This window comes from Protopterus annectens, chromosome 13.part0 (assembly GCF_019279795.1).
Source record: "Protopterus annectens isolate FY-2018-M chromosome 13.part0, PAN1.0, whole genome shotgun sequence".
NCBI classification, from domain to species: domain Eukaryota; kingdom Metazoa; phylum Chordata; order Ceratodontiformes; family Protopteridae; genus Protopterus; species Protopterus annectens.
In genome coordinates this window covers 216,219,128-216,243,515 of record NC_056747.1, presented here as the reverse complement: position 1 = coordinate 216,243,515, position 24,388 = coordinate 216,219,128, and the positions used below count along the sequence as shown (strand labels likewise).

Sequence of the window (24,388 nt, the reverse complement as noted above, 5' to 3'; positions counted from 1 at the left end):
TGTTTCTAAGTCTGGACTGATTTAGGCTTATACTTGTTTCTGTCAGATTTAACTTAAATTAGTAACCATATTAAATTATTTCCCAATTTCTAAATATTAACTTAAAATCAGTAACTTTTTATATAAATAAAATAATCTAACTTACTTAAATTAACAATCTGAGCATTTTCAGCTTTAATTAGGAAGCTTGAAGCTAAGGGTGCATCTCTAATACCGTTCCCTACACATCCTGTAGAGTGCAACTTAGCAGAATGGACCAACAGCTTCCAGAAGTCTAAGAAAAGACAGCGAGGCTTAAAAATGTCTTAGGGGTAATTTCATGGTAAGAAAAAGATTCACCTTGAATTTAAACAACATTCTTTGAGTAAAAATCGACTTAATGGGATAAAAAATAAATAAATAAAGCTAAAAAATGGCACCTCATTTGCTCGGGGCCGTTTCCTGGTTTTACATAGTCTAACAGATACTCTAGCATTAATAAAGCATTGAATTGAGCATTTAAGGTTAAATGAAAAAAAAAACTAATTTATCTAATGTAATTAAGTTATTGTGACACTTTATATTATGTAGTTGGTTAAACAAGCTGCATTAGTATTTTAATAAAGATTTATACATGTGTGCAGCATGGAGGCCTCCTCCAACTCACTTAAAGAAGGAGCTGCACACATTAGATTCACTAACAGTACCTTATCTAGAAATCAACTCAGTTTTGTTTTTTTTTCCTTAATATTATTGCTGTAAGTTCATCATTCGCTTTGTGTGATAAATGATATTTAGAAATCATTAATTGCCATAATGGTGCAGTAAGCATGGATTAAGAAACATTAATCAGTAACAAACAGAAAAAAAAACAAGATTTGGTTATTGATTTACCAGTTGATTCTTTGAGCGATGGATTTGCTGTGGCAGCTGAGGTCTCAGTTTTTTGTTTCTTCTTTTTGACCTCATTCCATGTGTTTTTCTCAGATGCTCTTTTTAAAGAACACAGGGAAAAGTCCATATCCTCTGAGATGGTTGTTAGATTACTGTTTGTTATAAAGGAGACAGTTTCATCCAGATTGTTAAAGGTTCTTGTACCAGAAGAAAGGTGCATTTTGATTTTTGCCTGATACAATATTTGGGCTTTAATGTTGTTTTGTTTCAGATGTTTAACCAGTGGCCAACATTTCTGGGTCCATATTATATATTCGAAGCTTCAAAATTTGGAACCTCATATATTCAACAACATATGAGCGAAACTTGAATCTTCGACTATATAATAAAAATGTAAAAAAAAAAAACACTTACCTTAATGCTCTGGCCAGGGGGGGGGGGCAAGCCTCCCTGCACCCTCACCTCCACCCCTACTTAAATATACCAACTCTGAGACTGCACTTCAGTGCAGAAAAGGGAAAATTTTCCCGTTCTGCACGTACGGAGCCGTTGCCTTTCACCTTCGAACTTTTCAAAGTTTGATCATATGGTGTTGACCATATGACATTCGAACTTTGAAATGTTCAATATTTTAATAAGGACCCAACATTTCTTGCTCATTTCCATAATTCTTGCAGAGTAGTCATTGTTAAATCTGATGGGGTTTTGGTTAAATTTTAATGGGGTTTCCTCCAAACTGTTTTAACACTAGTTACTTATCAAGGTAAGAAAGGAATTTTACAACAATAGATCTCAGTGTTGCTATGGAGTATGTGGGCACTTGCTTACCAGTTGCCCTATGAGCTCTTTCTATACCATACAAGAGCCCTTCTTGTAATCTAAAATTTTGGGAATCCAGTTATTCAAAAATAAAATCATGTTCTCACCTTCTGCCTTCTCTGGTACTCCAAAAATTTGGATATTGCACCTTCTGTCCCAATTTTCAAGATCATCAATTTCATTCATTAGCCATGTGTTTTGTTTGAGAAGAAAGTCTGTGCACAGTTCATCCTCCTTTAATCTTCTATCTGTGTCAGTTATGGCTGTCTCCATGTCCATTATTTTATTCTGATGTTGTTGAAAAAGGTCTAGAAAAACTTCAGTTTGTTTAGAACAATAGATCTCCAGCTTTTGTTGGAAGTCATCTATCTTCAGTGATGGTGACTGTTGAGTGGAAGACACCAGCTGTAGTTCTTTCCTCAGTGCAGCATCAGATTGTGAAGACTTGGAGCTGTTCATTTTCCTTCAAGTTTAGTCTCAAATAATTTGTCAGGAATTGTTTGGAATAAAAACTTCAAAGTTTGGAGAGCTGAAGTTTAGACTATTAGTAACTAGATTTTATAAAATTTAAGTATATGTATTAGTCTAATTCCTGTCTATTATATTAATTTATAGAGCTCAGAAAAGGTGCTGTGTTCAACTGGCCATCTAGGCTCTGCCCCCCCCCCCCCCATAGCAGGCATTTTGAATAATCATTGACATATAATGTTTGGACTCATGCAGACCTAAAAACAGATGGTCTAGGTGGGGACAAAGTCCTTGTGACAACAGTAAATATGTCAAACAGGTGAAAATATAAAATTACTTTACAAAATTGATGAAATAACAAAATGCATAATTCACAAGTCCACAGTAAAGATGTTTCTCAGAGCTTTAGCTTAAAATCTTAACAATATTGCTGTGACTATGACCAAGGCATTTATTGCTGCAATGATGAATTATTCATCGCAGTCACATACCACTCTTTGGAAATGTTAATAATCCTTTTAAAATCTTTATACTTAGTTTCTTCATACCTTTAGCTTATAATGGAGGTTACATCTTATGGGCATAATATATATTATATTATATATGCCTGCATTTCTTCAAATATTGTTTTTTTGGGGGGATTTGAAGCTGCTTGCAGGATACTGGAATCCATTGTCCAAATTCGGAAGAGGATGGCCACCACTTCCACTGGCAAGGTGATAGAGGGAGTGCTAAACTGATAAAAAACTTTGTGATGCATATACATTCTTTTCACCAAGGACTGACAAACTTATAAAGGAGTAGACCATTTATTCATCAAACTTGAAAACTGTGATTTACACAAGTGACTGAACTTCATTGTCTTAGAAGGAAGTTATTACTATAAGGAAAATCCTCTTTTCCCATGTAGCAGTCTTGGAGATATTTATAATAAGTGAGGGGTGGGAGTGCAGGGAGCTTTGTCCCTCAACAAAAAATGTACTTGAATTTCAATTTAAATGCTATTTTGTTCAGCTTTACAAAAAAATGGCAGTCTGGCTGAACTGTGTCAGAATGTAGACCAAGCCCCATGTGAAGGAGTGGGTTACTTGCTCAACAGCTCAAATGTGATAGTCAATTGAATTTCCAGGTCTGTGGAAAGAAGTCACTGGATAAAAACTCCTTTACATCAAGGTACAGGAACCTTAGGCCAGATTATAGTAAGTAGGAGATTAACAGGAGGAAAGAAGATATGTTCTTTAATTTCAATCTGAATGCAGTTTTGTTCAGCTGAATTTGAAGGAGGTATTTTAGCTGAACTGTGCTGGAAACTGAATGAGACACGGTGTTTAGTGGTATTTCGGATTTGAGAAGTGCAGTGAGCACTGCCTCTCAAACTACACTGTGACTACTGAATACCTATATCTACTTCGTAAAGCAGCATATACGTGTAAAGATGTGATCTACCAGTGCCATAGTATCTCATCATCGCTTTCATCTTTATATGAATGATACTCCATTTATATGGCTTTCCAGATCCCTTCCAAATTATTCACTGCCATGTAGCCATACTTCTTTTGGAGTCCACCTATATGGTCATCCCTATTTTTTTGTGTCTCTCTCTGTCATTTGCCATTGGTCTGTACCATTCTACCTATGTTGTACTCTGCCTTAAAATTCCTTGAGAACATATGTATGTTATTTACACCTGTTATTATCTCCCTTACCTAAGAATTAACTTGTCACATGTCTTAGCCTCCAGAATGTGACCTATATATAAAGAAATGAATGCTAAGCTATCCCAGAAATAAATGCTATTTTTTTTTTGTCATTTTCTCTTTCACTTACCAATGACCTGTTCTGAGATAAGGAGAGATTACTAAAGATGGCTTCACTAAAGTCAAATTTGATTATAATATTTTCAATGAAAGTACTGTTCTGGAGAAAAAAACAGGACTTTATAAAAATGTTCTAAACTTTTAAAATATTTAATGAGCATGTTTGTGATTAGTGGTGGTGGTCCTTATTTATTTCACACTTTGTTGCTGCTGCCTAAGAGTCAGTTTGGAATAGTCTGGAAGATCATGCTGATAACTAAATCAACCTTGGCCACACAGTCTGATTGGAAGCTCAATTTTGCTGGTATGAAACTATGCTGTCTCATGATTTGTAAGATTCAGAGTATTTTACAGTTGGTTGCTTTGGTGATAAGTTCTTTATTTATTCCAATCTAAAATACAGAATATTCTGTTTGCAATTGTTAGTAAGTTTCTTTTACTTGAATGTAATCATTTCATTGCCCTCATACAACATTCCAGAAACACTTCTGCATCAGGTAAATGGTAAAGCACTGCTGTCTGATTATCTTTGAGCTCTTCTACCATTCCTGGATGCAGCCTACTTAGCTCCTCTGGTTCAGCTTCTTTCATAAGTGTATTCATTATTCAAATATCATGTTTAAAAGAGTAGATAAGCCTCCAAAGCTGTTGTTGCCTTTTTTTATACTCCAGATCTGTTCTACAGATCTGTGACTTTGTCTGTAGTTGGTATGTAAGGTAGGCATCTTTATTTTTAAGCTTTACAGAACTTTTGACTATAATAACATGGGCAGGGCTTTATTAAAATTAAGGGAACTGATGTATTTTCCATTCATCACAAGTTATGGGTATGTCGGATCCAAACAGATCTGATGCCAGCAACTTTAAGACTTTGGATCCAAGGCTCAGGCTCCTCCCCTTCCCATAATACCTATCCACCCTAACAGTTCCTCAGATCTTGTTTGCTGCTTGTAGCAGTCAGATGTGATCCTTCAAAATCAAAGAAAGCAGTTGTTGGAATACCACAGTGCTGAGTCACAGTAACAGTACTTTAAGTACCAAAGACTAATAGCTGTTTGACTGGCCTTTTTTCAAAAGTACACATAATTAAAGTAGTTTTAAGTATAAATACCAGAGTCTGCTTTCTTTGAGTTTGTTCATGTTTTTTAAGCATTGCTCTGGGCTTTTGTGAAGATGTGATCCTTCAGGGGGAGGGGGGGGGGGCGATGGCCCAAAAATTATGACAAAATTTAATTATTGCACTTATAATCTCAGAAAGTTTATAGAATGGCAGGTTTTGTGCTAGCATGCATTTTCTGAAGGATATAAAGTCTGAAACTCAAATGCATGTCATTATTTAGTGACTTCAATACTCAGTGATTTGCCTAAAAATCACAAATTTTATGAGGAGCAGTCCAAAAATATGTGGCCAAAATCTGGACATTTTGTGAAAATCTGGACAGTTGAGAGATATGGGGTAATTTCAAAGTGTAATTAAAACTTTATATTTCACCTTTTAAAAATATATTGTCTATTAAGCTCTCTTGGTTGTTGTTTAGCTTGTATCTTTAATTTTGTAGTATGTAGTTAGTGGGACATGGTTTTCTCTTGCTGCTTCTACTGTTTATTGTTATTTTTATTGCAGAGTTCCGTCTGCACTGTTACTTTCAGTTCTTGTGTCGCATTATGTCTGATAAGGCACTGGGATTCAAAGAATGTTCTGCCTGCGGGCACAAAATCCACCCCAAGATCCTCACTCACAATCTGTTTACTGATTGGGGTCATTGCATTTGAAGTAAGAGTGCAACATCTGTTCTTCTTTAGGGCTGTGGGCCTTTTCAGTCTGTCACTTTAAATTTATCCCCAGGGGCCTTCTCCCTGCCACGGCAGGAGAACTGGCTACTTCTCAAGTTGGCTCTCCTATGTCTAAGAAGCGTTCTAAGAGACTGATAAATGTAAAAAAGAAAAGTCTAAAGAAAAGGACAGAAAAAATAAGATAGAGGAAGGGGAAGGGGGGCAGAGATAAGACAAGAGAAAATGATGCATCTAAAAGCTTGAGAAAAAGATCCCCAGAGCCATCAGATTCTTCTGGCCATTTCCTAAAGTTTGGAGGTTTTTGGACCCTACACCTTTCCTAATATTGGGACGGACCTGATCCAGATATGGTTTCCAATGCCTCAGATATTGCTGGATCCTAGTTTCTCCTCCAGGCCTGCTTCTCCATTGCTCCAATCTCCCATCTGATAATTGGGGAGACCACCCCATAGGTCTTCCAGCCCACCTTTGATGGCTTCTTTATTTAGATACATGTGGTCACTGAGAAGCTTTTATGAAGCAGACATGTGTAGGATGAAGAGGACTCAGAACCATCTGGGGGTCCTTCTTGCTCCTCCCTCCTTTAAGATCAGTTGGACCAATCCCCTCCATTCCCCATCTGGTTTCTCCTTCCCTGATTTGACCTTTAGATCTCCTTTTCTAAAGCTAAACTAGCTTATACTGTTCAGGTGGTTGTCAGATCAAATCACATTTTTCTCTGAGCCCAAGGGACTTTCACTGCCTAACAAACCTAAAGCACATTTAACAAGAGCAATAGAAATCTCTACGGCATTCTTTTTTCAGGGTCCCTGTTGATGAAATCTGTGCTGCAGCTACTTGGTCCACAACGCACACAAGGTGGATGACAATCTAGTTTTATGACTTTGATTCCACCACCTTCTGGAATATCCTTCTATAAACCCCCTGAGGTTTGTGGTAGCTGGGGACTTTGTTCCAAAAGTTGAGAATGACGGAAAAGACAACATCAGCTATGAAAGATATATTTACCATAATACTAGGTCTGTGTTATCTTCTTCCATTCAGCCCATCCTTCTCCCCTCTCTGTCTCCAATCCAAGTTGCCACCATTTTAGGCTCTGGAGTGACTACACTGGATCTGTCCAGAGCCCTTCCTTATTTGTAGCGCTTGACTGTATTTTGCTGTCATTTCCAGCAGTTCCTTCTTACAAGTGGTACAGAGTAATCAGTCTCTACAGTGGCAAACTCAATTTGAGGAACTGTTAGGGTGGAGGGGTATTATGGGAAGGAGGAGGAGCTTAAGCCTTGATTCCAAAAGTCTGAATGTGGCCAGCACTGGATCCAGTCATATCTGACATACCCATAAATTGAGATTACAGAAGAAGCAACAGAGATCTAGCATCACGGTAAGTATATATGTTTATTTGATCTTACTTTAAAATAAATAAATAAAACATTACTTTTCTCACATGCTGTTTCATATATTTTATCACATTTTAATCCGCTAGACAATTATACTTGTGAATTTCCCATCCCTTGAATGAACGATTATCTGTTATTTATCTTTAGGCTCGTAGGTCACAACTAGGAATGAAGTCCAAGAGCCAAGCCCAATTTCCCAATTGCCCTAGAGCACTCTCTGGTTAAGGGATGTGCTCAAAGTCATACACTAAACAAATGAAGGCTGAGGGAACCAAATTATAGACTACAGGAAGGTCCTTTACAGCTCATAGCCTTAATCCTCTGTGCTAATTGCCAGGCATTCACTTACAGTCTGTAAAGTTATTTTGGATGGATTGCCCATTTCCTTTCACAGATAATAATTTATATTGGAATATAAATAATAATAATAAAAATAATTTAATTGGAATAGTTCAGTCAATAAATATTCTCTGAGAGCCAAACATTCCAGGTGAGCTGATTAGTTATTTATCCAAGTTTTTATAACTTTCTGTAGATCAGTGCAATTCTGATATGTGTATACTTATACTCATGGCACATTTACAACTACAGGAAATTTAAAAGGCCTGGACATATATTTGGGATCTGGGAGAAAACTGGAATACTTGGTGGAGACCCAAAGAGACACCACAAAGATGATTAGACACCACACAGAAGGCACCCCAGCTTAAAAGTGAGTTCCGAAATCTAGACTGTAAGGCAATAATGCTAGTTGTTGTGCCACTGCAATACCTACAATTGTGAATTCTCCCAAATTATATGACAGACTGGCAATGCATGCAGAAAATATGCTTAGGGAAGGATGATTTTTGACCATCTGCAGGGTGTGTAACAGGCAATGTGCTTAACATTATTACAAATATTTGGGGCATTAGTAGTGAGGCTGCCACTATATATACTAAAAGGAAATAGCTTTAAGAAATATAGGACAAGTGAGACAAGAAATATAAAATGAATATAATAGTTCTGTTGTTCTTTAATGACTGGCAATGCACAATCCTGCACTTTTGTTAATGCATGCAGCCATATTGCCTGTTTGTCATTAACAACCCCTCCTACAACAATGTGCACCCTTATGTTAGCAGATGACCCTATTACAAAGCATGTTCAAAGGTCTGAATATTTCACTAGAAAAGGAATCTTTCTTCATTGATACAAGTAGTTATATGTTTTATTTTTTGATTACCTCTTGGAGTTGGTGGGAGACCTCTACTTGGAGGCCCATGCTTCTTGGTTTGATGGTAACCTGGTTGACCTCTGGACTGTGGGGCACTTTTCCGAGATGGCTCTGTGAAAGATAAAAATAAATAATGAAATTAAATATTGGATATTTTACAGTAGATGATACAGGTGAGAAAGCCACTGCCATCATATTACCATCTACTGTTTGCTGAAACAGGTCTACCAGTTTAGATTCATGGACACTGTGTGCAATATAGGTGCTGACTAAAATATACAGCTGATGCTGCTTTGTTAGCCATTTTCAGAATGTTTACTGATCTGCTGCTTTTGAATCCCACATTTCTTCTTGCACATAATGCTGTTAGACAACATATCTTTGTTTTGAGTTAGCAGCAAAACTCATGCCAGCATTATACTTAAAGTATACAGGTTATCTATTTTATTTTTATTTTATTACTAAGTACAGTGGCCTCAGTGGACCATTTTCAGCTTCAGTAGAAGATTACAAAAACAGAAATAATTACAACAAAACAGTATAAATAAGGAAGATTATACTTCAGCTAATAGTATTGGTAGCTATATACAATGTTTTGATAAGAGAGCATATTTTTTTCAGCACAATGTACACTACTTAACCATAGACCTTGTTATCCCAATTTCTCTACTGAAACATACACAAGCCTCTGGTCATAATAAGCTTCTTAAATTAATTAAGCCTTAAAAAGAATTCGCCATCCAACACTCTATCATCATAGCTCCATTCTACTTCATTTGCAGAAATAATTACGGTGTTATACCTTAGCAAATTGTCTTTGTTGCGGTTTAGTTATTTAGTTTTGTCAAATACTTCATGACTCCAAGGACTGTAACTCACCAATCCTGTCTTAAAACAACTGCCAATCGCCAATCCTGTATTAAAACAACTGCCTTCCAGTGAGCAGTCTGGGTTTGTTTCCTTAAATGTTGATTGATTTAATCTCCTTGCATTCCAAAATCTCTCAAAAGTTTTTTTTCCCTATAACATGGTTAAACTGATCTTCAAAACAAACTACTTGCTTATAGAATCACTCTTATGGTCAAATGTGATTACTGAGAAAACCATAGCTTTGACTCTACGACCTTTGTTCATAATGTGATAGCTCTGATCTTTAAAACCTGGGCTTTGCCATAACATTCCTTCCAAAAAGCAAGCATATTTTAATTTCATGCCTGCAGTCACCATCTAAGCCTAGAATTAAGTCTGTCATTGTGTCAACTTTTCTTGTCATCTATTTGCAAGCAATAGACAGGATTAGTGTGTGTGTGTGTGTGTGTGTGTGTGTGTGTGTGTGTGTGTGTGTGTGTGTGTGTGTGTGTGTGTGTGTGTGTGTGTGTGTGTGTGTGTGTGTGTGTGTGTGTGTGTGTGTGTGTGTGTTTATATATATATATGTATATACAGATTTTTATACTGAGCAGCAAGCCGGCTTTCACGAATAGTCTGTTCAACTCTTTCTCACTTTCAACAATCAGAGTGGTATTATCTACATATCCGACATTAATATTTCTCTCAATGATTTTGATTCTAGTGTTTGACACACCTAAACCAACATTTTTGTGTGATCTTTCAGTTAGTATATATAATTAGCAGGGGCTGCAGGGAATGCAGGGGGACTTGCCACCTGCAAAAAAACAATGAATTTTTCGGTGTTTTAAGAAGAAACAGTTGCATATCTGTAGCATACAAACTAAATAAGTTGGGTAACAAGATACAACCTTCTTGCACGCCTTTCCCAACTTTGAACAAATCAGTTATTCTATATTCACTTCTGACTGTTACTTCTTTGTCTTCTGCAGACAAATAAGGTGACCAGGTGTCTTCTTTCTCTAAAAACCTACCACAGTGTGTTATATTCCACAAAATCAAAGGGTTTAGAGTAGCCAGTAAAGCAGAAAGAAACATTTTTTTCTAGAACTCCCTTTCTTTGTCTGTTATTCAATGGATGTTGGCAATTTCACCTCTGGTGTCTTTGCCCATTCTAAAAACTAACTTGTAAGTCTGGATGTTCTCACTTCATATATTGCTAGAGTCTAACTTGCAGTATCTTGAGCATTTCCTTGATAGCACACGAGGCAGGTTAAATTCTGATTATTAGAGGACTCTTTAGCATTGCATTGAATATAAATTAACCTTTTCTAATCCAGTGGCTACTGTTGTGTTTTCCAAATTTGCTGGTAAGTTCAAACTAACACTATAACAACATCATTTTGCAGGATTTTAAACACTTCCGCTGAAATTCGATCACGTCCTGCAGCCTTGGTATATTTAACTTCATTCTACAGAATGTCCAACTCCAGATCAGAGATCATACCAATACTATGTATCAGTGATATTAGGGTATTTCTTAAATAGTACTTTGTATTCCTGACACCTCCTGCTAATATCTTCTTCTACTACTAAATCCCTTCCATCTTTGTCTTTTATCCATCCATCCATCCTGAACCTCTTTTTCCCATTTTGTACATAGGGTTGAGGTGTCACTTCAGCTGTGACAGTCATCATGAGCCAAGGTTTACACCACTGGGTGGCTAGCCCTGCCATGGTAGTTCATTTGTACCACTCACTCACACACACACACACTCTCCCTTACGACCAGTTTAGAGTGTCCAGTCTACCTACTACTTCTTTGGAATGTGGGAGGAATCCGGAGCACCTGGAAGAAACCCATGTGACCACAGGGAGGACATGCAGACTCTGCACAGAAAGCATCCCAGCCAAGACTCGAACCGGTGAATCTTTTGCTGTTAGGCGACAATTATAACTGCTGCACCACTGTGGCTACCCAATCTTTGTTTTTTATCATGCCCATTTAATCTGGAAATTTCCTTTAACTGCAACAACATTCTTGAAAATATTTGTTTTTTCATTCTTCTCCCATTTCTTTGTGCTGCACATTAACTATGCACTCTTATATCTTCATGCTATTTTCTGAAGCTCTGCATCAGTTTCTTATCTCCCCCATCTCATTTCCCTTTTGCTGTCCTTTTGTCTGTCACTTTGACAGCCTCCAAAGACAGCCTATTTTTGCCTACTTAATCTTTTTTATACTTGGAATATTTTTGTTGCCACCTCCATAGATCCTCAGATCCTCTTTCCAATGTTTCTAATCCCTTAAATCTGTTTTTCACCTCCAATTTCAAATTCATATTTAGTTGGCCTGGAGGCTTTTATTCTTTTCATAAATTTAATTTAAATCTTTTTAAGAAGAATCTTTTAATCCATACCACAGTCAGTTCCATTTCTTGTTTTTGCTGATGGTATAGAGCATTTTCATCCTATTGCAAACTATCTCTCTCTCTCTCTCTATATATATATATATATATATCTATATCTACAGATACATATATATGTATTTATAGACGCGTGTGTGTGTGTGTGTGTGTGTATACTTCATTTTGTTTTGTGTGTGTGTGTGTGTGTGTGTGTGTGTGTGTGTGTGTGTGTGTGTGTGTGTGTGTGTGGTCGACAGTTGTTTAGTCGCCCTCATATCTCAAAAAGTAGTTACGTTGTGCAGAGAATTATGTGCACTACCACAACCATCCTGTGACTACTGCTTTAGAGGAACTTCCTTCACAAAACTAATTTTCTCAGCTTTACCTCACCAAAAGTAATGTACTTTTATGGACTACTGCTGCTTTTATAGGAATGGACCCATCTATTTTAAATTAGTGTCACTTACACAGGTAATATACCTACTTACTCTGAATGAGGCTTATATGTATCAGCATATCTATGCTGTTTATCTGAAAAGCATGTATCGGGGTAATTTAAACATGTATGCAACTTATTTATTTTGTGCAGCAGTCCACACCAAAGTGATTAAAACTATAGAAATGGGGCTCACTGCTGTAGGAAATCTTTGAATTGTCGGAGGTGACTTAAGACATCAGCAAATGCAACACATATGCTTCCATTTGCCTTTCTTTTTACATAATACAAAATGATTTCAGGTTTACCACAGCAGCATTAAATATATGGAGAAGGAACTATTTTATATCAAACAAATGTAATTCATATTATAACAACAAACATTTGAACATATCTTTTCAGATATCCCATTTTCCATGTGAAATAATACATTCGAGGGTAGACTTTACAGGGAAATAACAGAACGTCCATAGGTAAGGGGGCCCTGTGCCTGAAACATTAGGCTTTACAATACCCCTGTGTGGTCTGTTAATTCCCTGCATTGTCCATGCTCAGGCATTATTGCTTGCATGTATTACCCCTTTCCAAATCACACAGGGTTCAGGCTGCTAGGTGACAAGTCATTTCCCTTCAGTACATTTGGTTGTGTTCCTATGGTTGAAATGACATTCAGCTGCAGAGATACATGTAAATTCCCTGTGACACAGGAAAAGCACGCAGTGTGTTGCCCACAGCTTCAATAATCAAATTCAGAAGGGGAAAATAATGCCCGAGGCCCCCAATGCACTAACAGACAGCAGGTTGTATGGCAGGCATCATCAGCAGGCTGCACAGTGGTATGTCAGTGGCAGTAAAAATACAGTGCACAGTGTCCAGTGTCTTTATAAGTGGTATGCATGGACCACTATCCCCTTTCACAGTGCCTAGGAAATATTACCTAAAACACATACCATAGCAAAAGTGTGACTTCAGTAGCATTCAGGTTCCATCATGCTGTAGCATATTTTTACATGTTGTACTGACATACACATGGACTATACGTCAAGCACAGCACATATTACTTACCATGCCCACATGGACTTGTTTACTGAAACTGTGGGCATGATGCTGTATGTTTGTTTTTGTCCACAGGGAAATAGCAACAGCCATTTATCTTAGCTGAATGTCAGTTCAGCCATGTGTCCCCAACCAAATGTTCTGCAGGGAAATGTCTCATGGCCTAAGAGCCTGAACCTGAAGGATACATTATACTCTACATCTATAGCTCTCATCAACCAACAGGTGAAGTATGTATTAGAGCCAAAACCACATTAAATGTATATAAATCCAAGTTCAGTTTCCTGGCATATTTCGAAAAGAAGGAATTATTGTCAAGCTTGAGTCTGGTCCCCATATAAAATTAAACATTGCATTTTGCCATTTTCTTCCTAAACACTCCAAAATACATTTCGATGAGACACTTCGCAAATGTAACTGTCCTGGTGAATCAAGTGTTACAGAAAGTACACACCAAGAAAAGCACCCAAAGCCTAATCACATGTGTTGCCATGTAACTGTTTGCTATGACTTTGCATAAATTATTAAGCTATCAGTGAGAACAGATATATTATGTGGAAACTTGGGATTTTATTTATTTGTTAGCTTTGTAAACCCACTGGGCATGTGTGTATCTTTTCAAGAGCAACACAAAAGCACTTGACTGGTGAAGTGACTTGCTCAGAATTACTCTGAAGGAAAACTGAAAGATGAGGAATCACACTCGTGACTAGAAGATACAGTCTGTTAGAAGTTCATAGCCTTAAAAGTGTGCTTAACCAACATATCTGTAAGAAGTACCCTAACAAGCCTATTTAGTGACACCTGTAACAAGCACTCTAGTAGGACTGTTTAGTGACAGTCTTCCATGATTTGCAATCTGATAGTATTATCCTAAATTATTTAAGATAATATAAGACATTGGTGGTAGTCTACTTAACACCGAAAGTGTGATAAAAGACCTTGGGACACAGGTGGACAGTAGTCTCTCTTCTGATAATCACATCGCCACAGTAGTCAGGAAATCCTTCTACGTGGCACGCCTCATCACAAAAGGTTTCTCATCCAGGAAAAAAGAGGTCATTGTTCCCCTCTACTCATCACTCATTAGCCCCTTTTGGTATGTACCTCACAAGACATCTACAACAATTGGAAAGGCCATAGAAATACCTCAAAAAGAGGATTACCGTCCTCAAACAGATACCCTACGCAGACCGTCTCAAAAAACTCCAGCTTTACTCTGTCGTATATCACCTACTCAGAGGTGATCTCTGCCTAACATACAAAGCTATGTCAAACCCAGAGCTGTTGGACATGCTCCACTTAAAGAAATCCCAATCCCTTCGAGCTACATGCTCTAGGGACCTAAACCTTGTCACCACAATAAACAGAACATGCTGGAGGGATAGATTCCTGTCCCAGAGACTTCCCACACTCTGGAACAAACTACCTATCTATATCAAACAAAGCTCCTCATTAGCACTCTTCAAGAAAAATCTTGATGACTGGATGAGAGATAGGAAATTCACCCAGGGGATCACTTCTGTGGCTCTGCTTGACAGGGGCACAGGAAAATAATTTTCTTAGGTGGCAAAAGCCAGGGTACCATTTGGCTAGGCTTATCTAGGCCCTAGGACCAATAGCCTAGTACCTACCTATGAACCTGTGAACCTATGTAAAAAAATCCTTTTCACCAATCATAATACTGAACACTGAGTCGACACACACTCATCACACACCCTTTCCTAGACTAATTACACACCTTCATCATTTACATAATAACTCTGATAATTAAGTTTTTAAATTAAATATGCCAGCCAACCCAGTGTGACATTAAAAATCCACTTATATCTGAATTACAGGTATAAAAAACACGCTCAAAGCAAGCTACCAGAATCACTTCTACAGTACAAAAAGATGGCATATAGATGTTCCAGATTTGTACAAGACACTAAAGGACATGTTCTCTTCTGATAGAAAATAAATAAATCTCCAGTGAATTCTAGAAAACTACTTCCAAACTTCTAACAGTAGGTAAAGTCACTACACTCAAACCATGTGACACATTATCTCGTCTGCTTTGAGAGATCTCTCAGCTCCTGCTTCACAGCTAATATCTCTCAATACTGCTGCACTACACACAGCACAGATTTTATTTATTGTTATTTTTAATTGCATTTATTTATTAAACAAGAAAACAAGTAGGCAAACGGACCTGTTTTCATGGTCAACACAAAAGGATATACTAGTTTAAATTACTTGATTTCCCTCACACGATAGGAAAGTAGAACCTGAGAGAATGAAAAGACAACACGATAAATGTTATTAACAGCAGCAGTTCTTATCCTTTTATCCTCTTTGCTAAATTACTAGACAAATGCCACATATTGTGCAGATAAAAGCAGCTTTATGTTACAATCCACCTTTCCATATACTAAAAAAAAATGATACTAGACAAATTAAAACAATTCAACTAAAATAAAATTAATATTCTCTGCCAACCCCCTCCTGAAACAAACAAGCAAAAAAAATAAATAAATAAATAAATAAATAAAGTGTTCATAGGTTCACAGGAGGTTACTAGGCTAGCGGTTCTAGAGCCCTTACAAGCCTAGTCATGTTAATCCCAAGTTGCCCCATCTGTCCTTATTAAGTGAACATATTTTGCAGAGCTAGTCTATGGGCAACACTGACTCCCCCGTCCATGGGAGACATGGATGCCACCCCTGGGGCGAATTTGTAGTCTCCCATCCATTTGCCCAAGTTGCGTTTGAATAAGGTCAGTGAGGAGCACTGCTTCATGTGAACTGGAAGTTTGTTCCAGGGGAGCGTCAGTCTCTAAGAGACATATTTGTTTCTCCAGCATGTTCTGTTAGATCCCTAGAGTGACTGACTCTTGTGCTGTTAGATTTGTGTATGTGAAGCATATCCATCAGGGCAGGGTCAGAGACTGCCCTGCAGGTCAGGTACAAGTCTCCTCTCAGCAGCCTATACAATACAGAGTACAGTGACAGGGCTTTTAGTTTGTTCATCATGGTTTGGAGGCCCTGTATTTTCTTAGTGAGGAACCTCTGTGGTCTCTCCAGCTGCTCCAGGTGTCTGTTGAGCTACATGCAAAAAGGAGCATTGGATTGTATTAGTGGTCTGATGAGGGTCGAGTACATTGGGGCTATAACATCCTTAGACTTGGATACGATGCCCTTACTTATGAGGTGCGCAACATAGAATGCTTTCCTTATTACAGAGGAAACTTGCTGGTCGAAGTTCAGATTGCTATCTATATGTATTCCTAAGTCATGCACCACTGGGTCTGAGCATAGGGGGTGTTGTCAATACTGTAGTTAGCAGGGAATTCTACTTCGCCAAAGGGAATGATAATGCACTTTTTTGCTTTTAGTTTTAGACCATGGCTTTACTTCATGAAATTAGTATTGTTTCAATCTTTGATGTCAACCAGAAGTGCTCTTTGCAGCACCTGCAATGTGCCTGGTAATGACTCCTCCTGCAATTCATATGGAGTTACATGTATCGGTAACATGTCAAAGTATGACTGTAAATTCTTTTTTATAAGACCCATTGCTCCTGCTACTACTGGAACTGCCTGAGTATCTTTCTTCCACATTGCCTTCGTTTTTGTCTGCAAATCCTGGTATTTTAAAACTTTGCGTCTTTCTGTACATAAGACACTGTGGCAATTTCAATGATCAATGCTAGTCTTCTTTTCATGGACTACTATATCTGGTTTTCTCATGTCTATTTTTTGAACTGTTGGTAATGGATGATCCTATGTGATATAAACTTTATCATTTTCTATGATGTTTGTGGCTCATGTTTCCAATGTTTTTCAGCTATTCAATATTATAATGCTTGCAAAATCCCCAATGCAACAGTTATGCCACATTATTATGCCTTTCAGTATACAGTCCTTCACCATTAGTATATCACAACCAGCAACAAGGTGTGCGACTGCTTCTAATTCTGTTTTATAAAACCTACATTTGTCTCTTTTTCATTCTCAATGGACTTTGTAAACCAACATGTTTGTAGTCCATTATCTTGGGCTGCTAATATAAACCTTCGTCTTTTGGTTTAAATTCGCCTGTCTTTAACCATTCCTACATTCAGTCATGATCAACATGAGGTTGTTCCAAGGCTCATCCAGACTCTGCTACACTTTGCTGTGAAGGAAAGGTTAGTTTGCTTTTATTTTTTTGTATTTTGTATTACTTTATTGCCTTTTTATATTTTGAATACTGTGGTTTGTTTTCTTTACCTTGTGTTTTACTTGCATTCTGCTTTAACAGCATATTAAAACTTCAAAAGAGACCACAGCTCTGTCTCTTCTGAGTCAGGCAGAAATGTTTTCCCGCCCTTCCACCCAGTTACAATTGTCTTATTAAATACCACTGTCTTTCTAGTTGCCTGCCTCTTATGTTAGTCTGACCATATATCTCATTTCCTCTCTACTTTCACTGGCTTGTGTGAGTAATCACAAAATCATAATTTTTGAAATCACTCCCTTTCAACTATTTAAATTTATTGGCTATCCTACTGTATTCCACATTACCAGAATACAAAAGTTACCACCCCTTTCAATCCATCTTGCTGTTTTAAAAATAGTAACTCTCCACTAACCTTAACTTTTTAAACAGGTAAAACTTAAGTTACCTACTTTCACATCTAACTTCTCTAGTGCACACTGCAGTGTGCATTTTTTTTTCATCTTACCTTTAAGCATCCCTGTGACTAGCACTTTTTCTAATACCTGCTGGAAAGCACTAGGAAGCCTTGAACTGATGCAAGCACTCAGCTCTCCTTGTTAATAAGGAGAAATTAATCGTAGGCACTAAACAGCCTATAATTGCAAAGTACCTTGCTAAGGTAAGGGAAAACAGCTCCTGTACTTTACAAAAAAAAAGGCACCAAACCAGGCATGTCCAAGGGTCAGCTTCTGGTGATTTCTCCTGTCCACCTGGTGAATCTGGGCATACTGGGGCAATGCAGCAATTGCCTCATGTACACAGACAACCCTCTCCTCCTACCACCCAACACTACAACCTGTGAGAGATGCACTTACATAGCCAAAATGGAAGCAAAGCTCTCTCCACCCAAGATTGTGCTAGACAGTCAAGAGGAGAAGGTTAACACCCACACTACACCTCAAGCAACACATAGCCCTTCTAAACCCACACCACCAACACCCACATATAGCAACACTAAATCCACATATGCAGAGGCCCTTAACTGTAACCTGCCCAAGCAACAAGGACCTCTGAAGCTGAAACACAAACAAACACCAAGCACAACCAAAGTGTCACATAGTTCACAACACCATTGTGCCACCCAGCAACAGCCCCTAAGCCAAGACAATGTACCTAACACTTTAGTCATAGGTGACTCTATAGTCTGGCACACTGATGTCCCATTCACCAGGTTGAACAAGGAGAAAATTAGTCAGCTGCCTGTCGGGTGCCAGGATCTGCCACATAACACATGCACTCAAGTCACTCCACAACAAGTACAAATATGACTCTGCCATTGTCCATGTTGGAGTGAATGACCTGAGACGTACCTCCCTGGAGTACATGAAAAGAGACATGGAAGAGCTCTCAGATCATGTGGCCCAGGCAGGTATTACCCTAGCCCTGAGTAGCATCCTGCCTTCGCCCAGAATGATACCACAATATAAGGACAAAATGATTGACTTCAACAATTGACTAAGCTTCTGGTGTCATTCAAAGGGGATCCAGTATCTGTCTGCCTGGGATGACATGATCGACAGACAATGATGCTTTGTCAGAGATGGTCTGCACCTGTCACCCCTGGGATTCAGGTTTCTGGCTAAGGCTCTTGCCAGCCCTATAGTGCCTTTTTTAGGCAAAGTTCAAAGGACAAAACCACCACTGTGACAGGTACAAGCATGCAAAATCTGAAGGTAATGCTACTCAATGCTAGAAATCTAAATCTCAAAATGCACTCTCTCGAGGCACTCCTAAAAGTGGAGAACATCAATATCTGTGCAGTAACTGAGACCTGGTTCAAGGCTCCAGAGAGCACCACTGCAATACCAGGCTACAACTCTTACCACACTTTTCGGCCACCAAAACAGGACCGAAACACTAAAGGTGGAGGAGTGTCAATATTCAACAAGGATATTCACACCACCAGGCTAGTTGCCCAACACAATGCGTCTGAAATTCTCCAGGTGCAACTAACACTAGGTAAGACTGCAATCCAAATTGTAGCTTGCTATAGATCCCCCACCATACACCAAGATTCTCACTACACCTTTCTAAACATACTGGAAAATATTAAGATAGAACCAAACACCCTAATACTGGGAGATTTTAACTACCCTGCCATTAACTGGGAAAACTACTCATGTACCAACACCTTTGCCCAACGGTTCTTGGAATTCATAAATTCCAATGCCCTGGATCAACTAATCCATAGTCCCACCAGGGCCTCCAATATCCTAGACCTGGTCATTACCAACATGGGAAATCGATGCTCCACACCTATGGTCACCCCCTCGTTAGTCAGGTCTGACCATAAGCTAATTACCCTTAACATCCACATCCCACCCCCACCCCCCAGTAAGGAAACCTCCATAAAAAACTTCTCCAAAGCCAACTTCATGCTACTCAAGTCAGAAGTTACAAACTTCATGACACCCATGCAGATGGGAACTGAAAGTTCAACTGCTGAATCCTACACTAAGGCACTGTACGAGCACATCCACTCATGCATGAATCATGCCATCCCAAATAGAACCAAGATGCTCTCATCCAAAAAAGGAAGCCAATCTGGTGGTCCCCTGCCATAAACAAACTTTACAACAAAAGGAAGAAACTGTTGCAGAAAAGAGGAAAATCCCAGGATGCAAAAAACTCCCTTACCAGCCTCAGTAAGAAACTGAGATCCCTCATAAAATCCTCCAAAGCTAGTTACGAAAATAAAATTGCCAAAGATTCCAAAGACAACCACAAGGCATTCTATAACTATGTCAAGAATCTAAATGGCAATGCTCAGATATGCTCTGAGCTAAAACAGAATGGAATTAAATATACTGATCCCAAGAATATTGCCAATATCCTGGCAGATCGATTCAGTGCCAACTTCACCCCCCTTTCACCTCCTAAATGGCCCATCTCCATACCAGAAGATTGCCAAATTCCGGTAATAACGGCCACACAGTTAAAAAACACACTCTCCAAAGCTAAGAATACAGCATCCATGGGACCAGATGACATCCCGGGCTGTGTACTACATGAACTACAATATGAACTGGCACCTCACCTAAGTGTCATGTTTAATCATAGCCTCACCTCAGGTTTCATGCCCACTGAGTGGCGCAGAGCTATAGTTGTCTCACTCCACAAGGAGGGATCCACCTTGGATCCCGGAAACTACCACCCCATCAGTTTGTCGAGCCTGATCTGCAAGGCCATGGAGCGTATTATCATGGAACTTATAAACAAAGACATTGGCAACCTTCAAACACTGGACCCCACCCAGTTTGATTGACTTCTTCGAATCAGTCTCCAGAGCCATGGATAAGGGTAAGGTGGTCCACACAGCCTATCTAGACCTTGCCAAGGCCTTTGACACCATCCCCCACTCTGGCATCATAGATAAACTTACTAAGCTGGGCATTAATCCATACATCACCCAATGGGTTGCTAACTGGCTTACTGATACTGAACCCACACTGTAAAAGTAGCCGACTCCAAATCCAGCTCCAGACAAGTGACAAGTGGAGTACCTCAGGGTTCAGTCCTGGGACCGCTCTTGTTTGACATCTACTTCTCTGAAGTACAGGCCAACACTAAGGGACTCTGGCTAACAAAGTTTGCAGATGACTGCAAACTGGGAGCCATTATTGAATCCCCAAATGATGTGGATACTCTACAAAAGGGCCTTACAGAAACAGATGCTTGGTGCCAGAGCTATGGGCTCAAGATCAATGCCAAGAAATGTATAGTTATCCCCTTTGGGAAAAAACATGTACCCATGAATTGCCATATAGGTGGCAGTACACTAAACACCGAAAGTGTGATAAGAGACTTAGGGACACAGGTGGACAGTGGTCTCACCTTTGATAACCACATCGCCACAACAGTCAGGAAATCCTTCTATGTGGGACACCACATCACTAAGGGCTTTTCATCCAGAAAATGGAGGTCATTGTCTCACTGTACTCATCCCTCATTAGACCCATTATAGAATACAACGCCCCGTTTGGTATGTACCTCCCAAGACATCTGCAACAACTGGAAAGGCCGCAGAAATACCTCACTAAAAGAATCACAGGCCTAAAGCAGATGCCCTACGCTGACCACCTTAAAAAAATCCAGCTATACTCTGTCGCATATCGTCTACTCAGAGGCGATCTCTCTTTAACATACAAGGCCATGTCAAACCCAGAGCTGTTAGACATGCTACACTTAAAGAAATCCCAATCCCTCAGAGCCACACACTCCTGGGATCTAAACCTTGTCATCACAATAAACAAAACATGCTGGAGGGATAGGTTCCTGACCCAGAGACTCCCCAGACTCTGGAATAGATTGCCCATACATGTCAAGCAGAGTGCCTCTTTGGCCCTCTTCAAAAAGAACCTTGACGATTGGATGGGAGAAAGGAAATTCACCCCGGGGATCACGTCAGTCACCCTGCTAGACAGGGGTCCAGGGAAGTAAATAGTGTGGGAAGAAATAGCCAGGGAATTGTTATGGCTAGGCTTGTATAGGCCCTAGGGCTGATAGCCTAGTATCAACCTATGAGCCTATAAACCTATAAGAGTTTTCTATACTTGCAACTATATGTATGCATTTTCCACATTTCTTGCCTAGTCATCTGATCTTTCACCTTATATTCTTTCTTTTACTTTTGGCACATTCAGTTGCCGCCTGATTTTTATCTACTTCTGGTTTGATTTCCATTCCAACTTGATGCCGACATGCTTCTGATAAACTAAACAGGAAAGCCATCTTAGACTTATTCTCCTCTTGCTTCCAGACTTTCACCATGTTTGGGTCTTGTGAGGTCAGCAGATATGTACACAGTGCCACGATTGCAGAGCTATACATGTAATCAATTTTTAAAGAGACACATACCTCTTTCAGAATGGGGAATATATAGTCTTGGTATGCACTGATTTTTGTAATTTATCTGATGAGCATGAAGCATCCTTTTTGTTTTGCTGTACAACCCCATTTTGGGGCCAGTCAATCACTCCAAAACTGTAAGTTGGGACAGGAAGAGCAAATTGGTTTATAGCTCGGACTTTGTTCTTAGATGTCAACAGTGTTTTCATTATTAATGTCTTCTAACATATTCCTTACTAAGTTTTATTAGCATTTGTTCATGTTTTATTGTTGATCCTTTATCAATTCCCAAATATTTATACACCCCCTCTTTCTCAAGTTCCTTTATATCACATTGTTGTCCCAAACTGATATTTTCTTAGTGCTGCAGCTTTCCTGCTTTAAAGGTTACTTTTGCACATTTATCAAGACCAGATAACATTCTTATATCATCTGAAAATGTTTTGACCACTTGCAGTTGTGCTTTCAGTTCCTTATCTGATGAACTATACAGTTTTAAATCATCTACAAAAAGAAGGTAAGTCTTGTTTTCTGGGAGCCATCTTGCAGCCAAATCTAATCTGTTAAGTGGACAGCTTAGTGGGTTAAGGGGAAAGAAAACAAAGGAGCAGCAGTGATAGAGTCACCCTGGAATATCTCCCTTTGAATTTTTGTCCCTTGAATAACAATTTGTCTTTTATCATGGTTTAACTGCAAAGTGGTTTGCACTGTTTCATAGTTGCTGTAATGTAATCGATCAGTGTAGGATGTATATTATACATTTTTAAGCACTCTTTTATCCATGAATGTGGGATACTGTCAAATGCTTTTTTTATAGTTTTTCCATGCCATACTTAGATTCTTCCCCTTTTTACAGTTCTCCGTTATGACTTTATTTAACAACAAATGATCCTTTGCTCCATATGACTTTCTTTCGTTAGCCTTTTGTCCTGTTGCCATGATTGAGTTTTCTTCTGAATGACTATAAACTCTGTCAGCATCAATTCCAGTGTGTAGTTTATATGTTGTCAGAAGGCAAGTTATTGACCTATAGTTTTCAGGATAGCTTGCAGGTTCGCTCTTAAGTAGGCGCATTGCTTTTTCTATTGTTAACCAGGCTGGTGTTTGGTCAGGGTGTGCATATAAATAGTTGTTACTCAGCTAAATCTTTATGTAAAAATGTTAATACTTTTAGCCAGACGTTAGGTACTGCATCTGGGCCGGGGTTTTCCAGTTAGGAGCTTGTCTTAACTTTGTTTCAGTCTCGCTGGCTGTTATTTCTTCCCATTTCATATCCTGTACATTTGAACTTCTTATTCTTTCTTTTACTTCTTCTATCCTTTTAGCATCTTTGTTATGTTCCACAGGATCTTTATGGATATTTCTCCAAAATGTATATGTTACTTCTTTCATTTGTGGTGTTACAATTCCTTTTGCAGTGTTTCCCAGTTCTCTATAAAACTTTTTGGGGTCATCAGTAAATTGCTTATTTTGTACTCTTCCTTTATATTTATCTCCATAAATTTTCTGCCTGTGCTGATATTTTTAGTTTATTATTTGCGATAGTGCAGAATGGATTCTCATCTGTTCTGATACTGCACATTGGTTTTATCACATCTATCTTTCCGAGTATATTTTTTTTGTTGATCTGTTCCCTCTTCTTTGCTCTTTTAACAGTGACACTTCTTGTCTTAATTGCTTTATAGTTTTCTCGTTTCAATACTTCCATGATGGCATTTGATTTCTCCCCTTCCTTTCCATTACTACCATGTGTTTTTGTGGCAAGACTTTATCTGTTATTAATTTAGCTGTATAGTAATGTATCCTGTTTACTTCTGTTATATCTTATGAATTTCTATGGACAGTCCTAATTACTGTGCTCATTTGTTTTATCAGACTTCTAACTTTTTGTGTTTTATTGACTTTCTGTAGTCTATTTCTTTCAGTGATGTTAATATGTCTGTCCATTTCTATTAAATCAAGCGACTCTTCTCTTAGATCATTTTCTTCTAAACTGAGGGCACATTCTTTGTTCTCCATTTCCTGCGGGCATTCTCTAGAAAGTTCCAGAGCATCTTCCTGTGCCACATTCTCTTCCTGTGTCATCTGTTGCTCTTTCATATCACTGGCGTATAACTATAACTCCACAACATGTTTCCCACGCCATTCTTTTCTCCTTAATTTGGG

At 38.6% G+C, this 24,388-nt stretch overlaps 1 protein-coding gene across 1 annotated transcript in view; it reads right to left on the bottom strand.

Moving 5' to 3' along the window:
* Positions 1-24,388, bottom strand: part of MYO1F (myosin IF) — a 1,136,901-nt gene that overhangs the window by 50,389 nt on the left and 1,062,124 nt on the right. Inside the window, exon 25 of the mRNA XM_044053742.1 lies at positions 8,397-8,498. Coding sequence (XP_043909677.1) covers positions 8,397-8,498 — 102 coding nt within the window. The remainder of the gene's footprint in view (positions 1-8,396; positions 8,499-24,388) is intronic.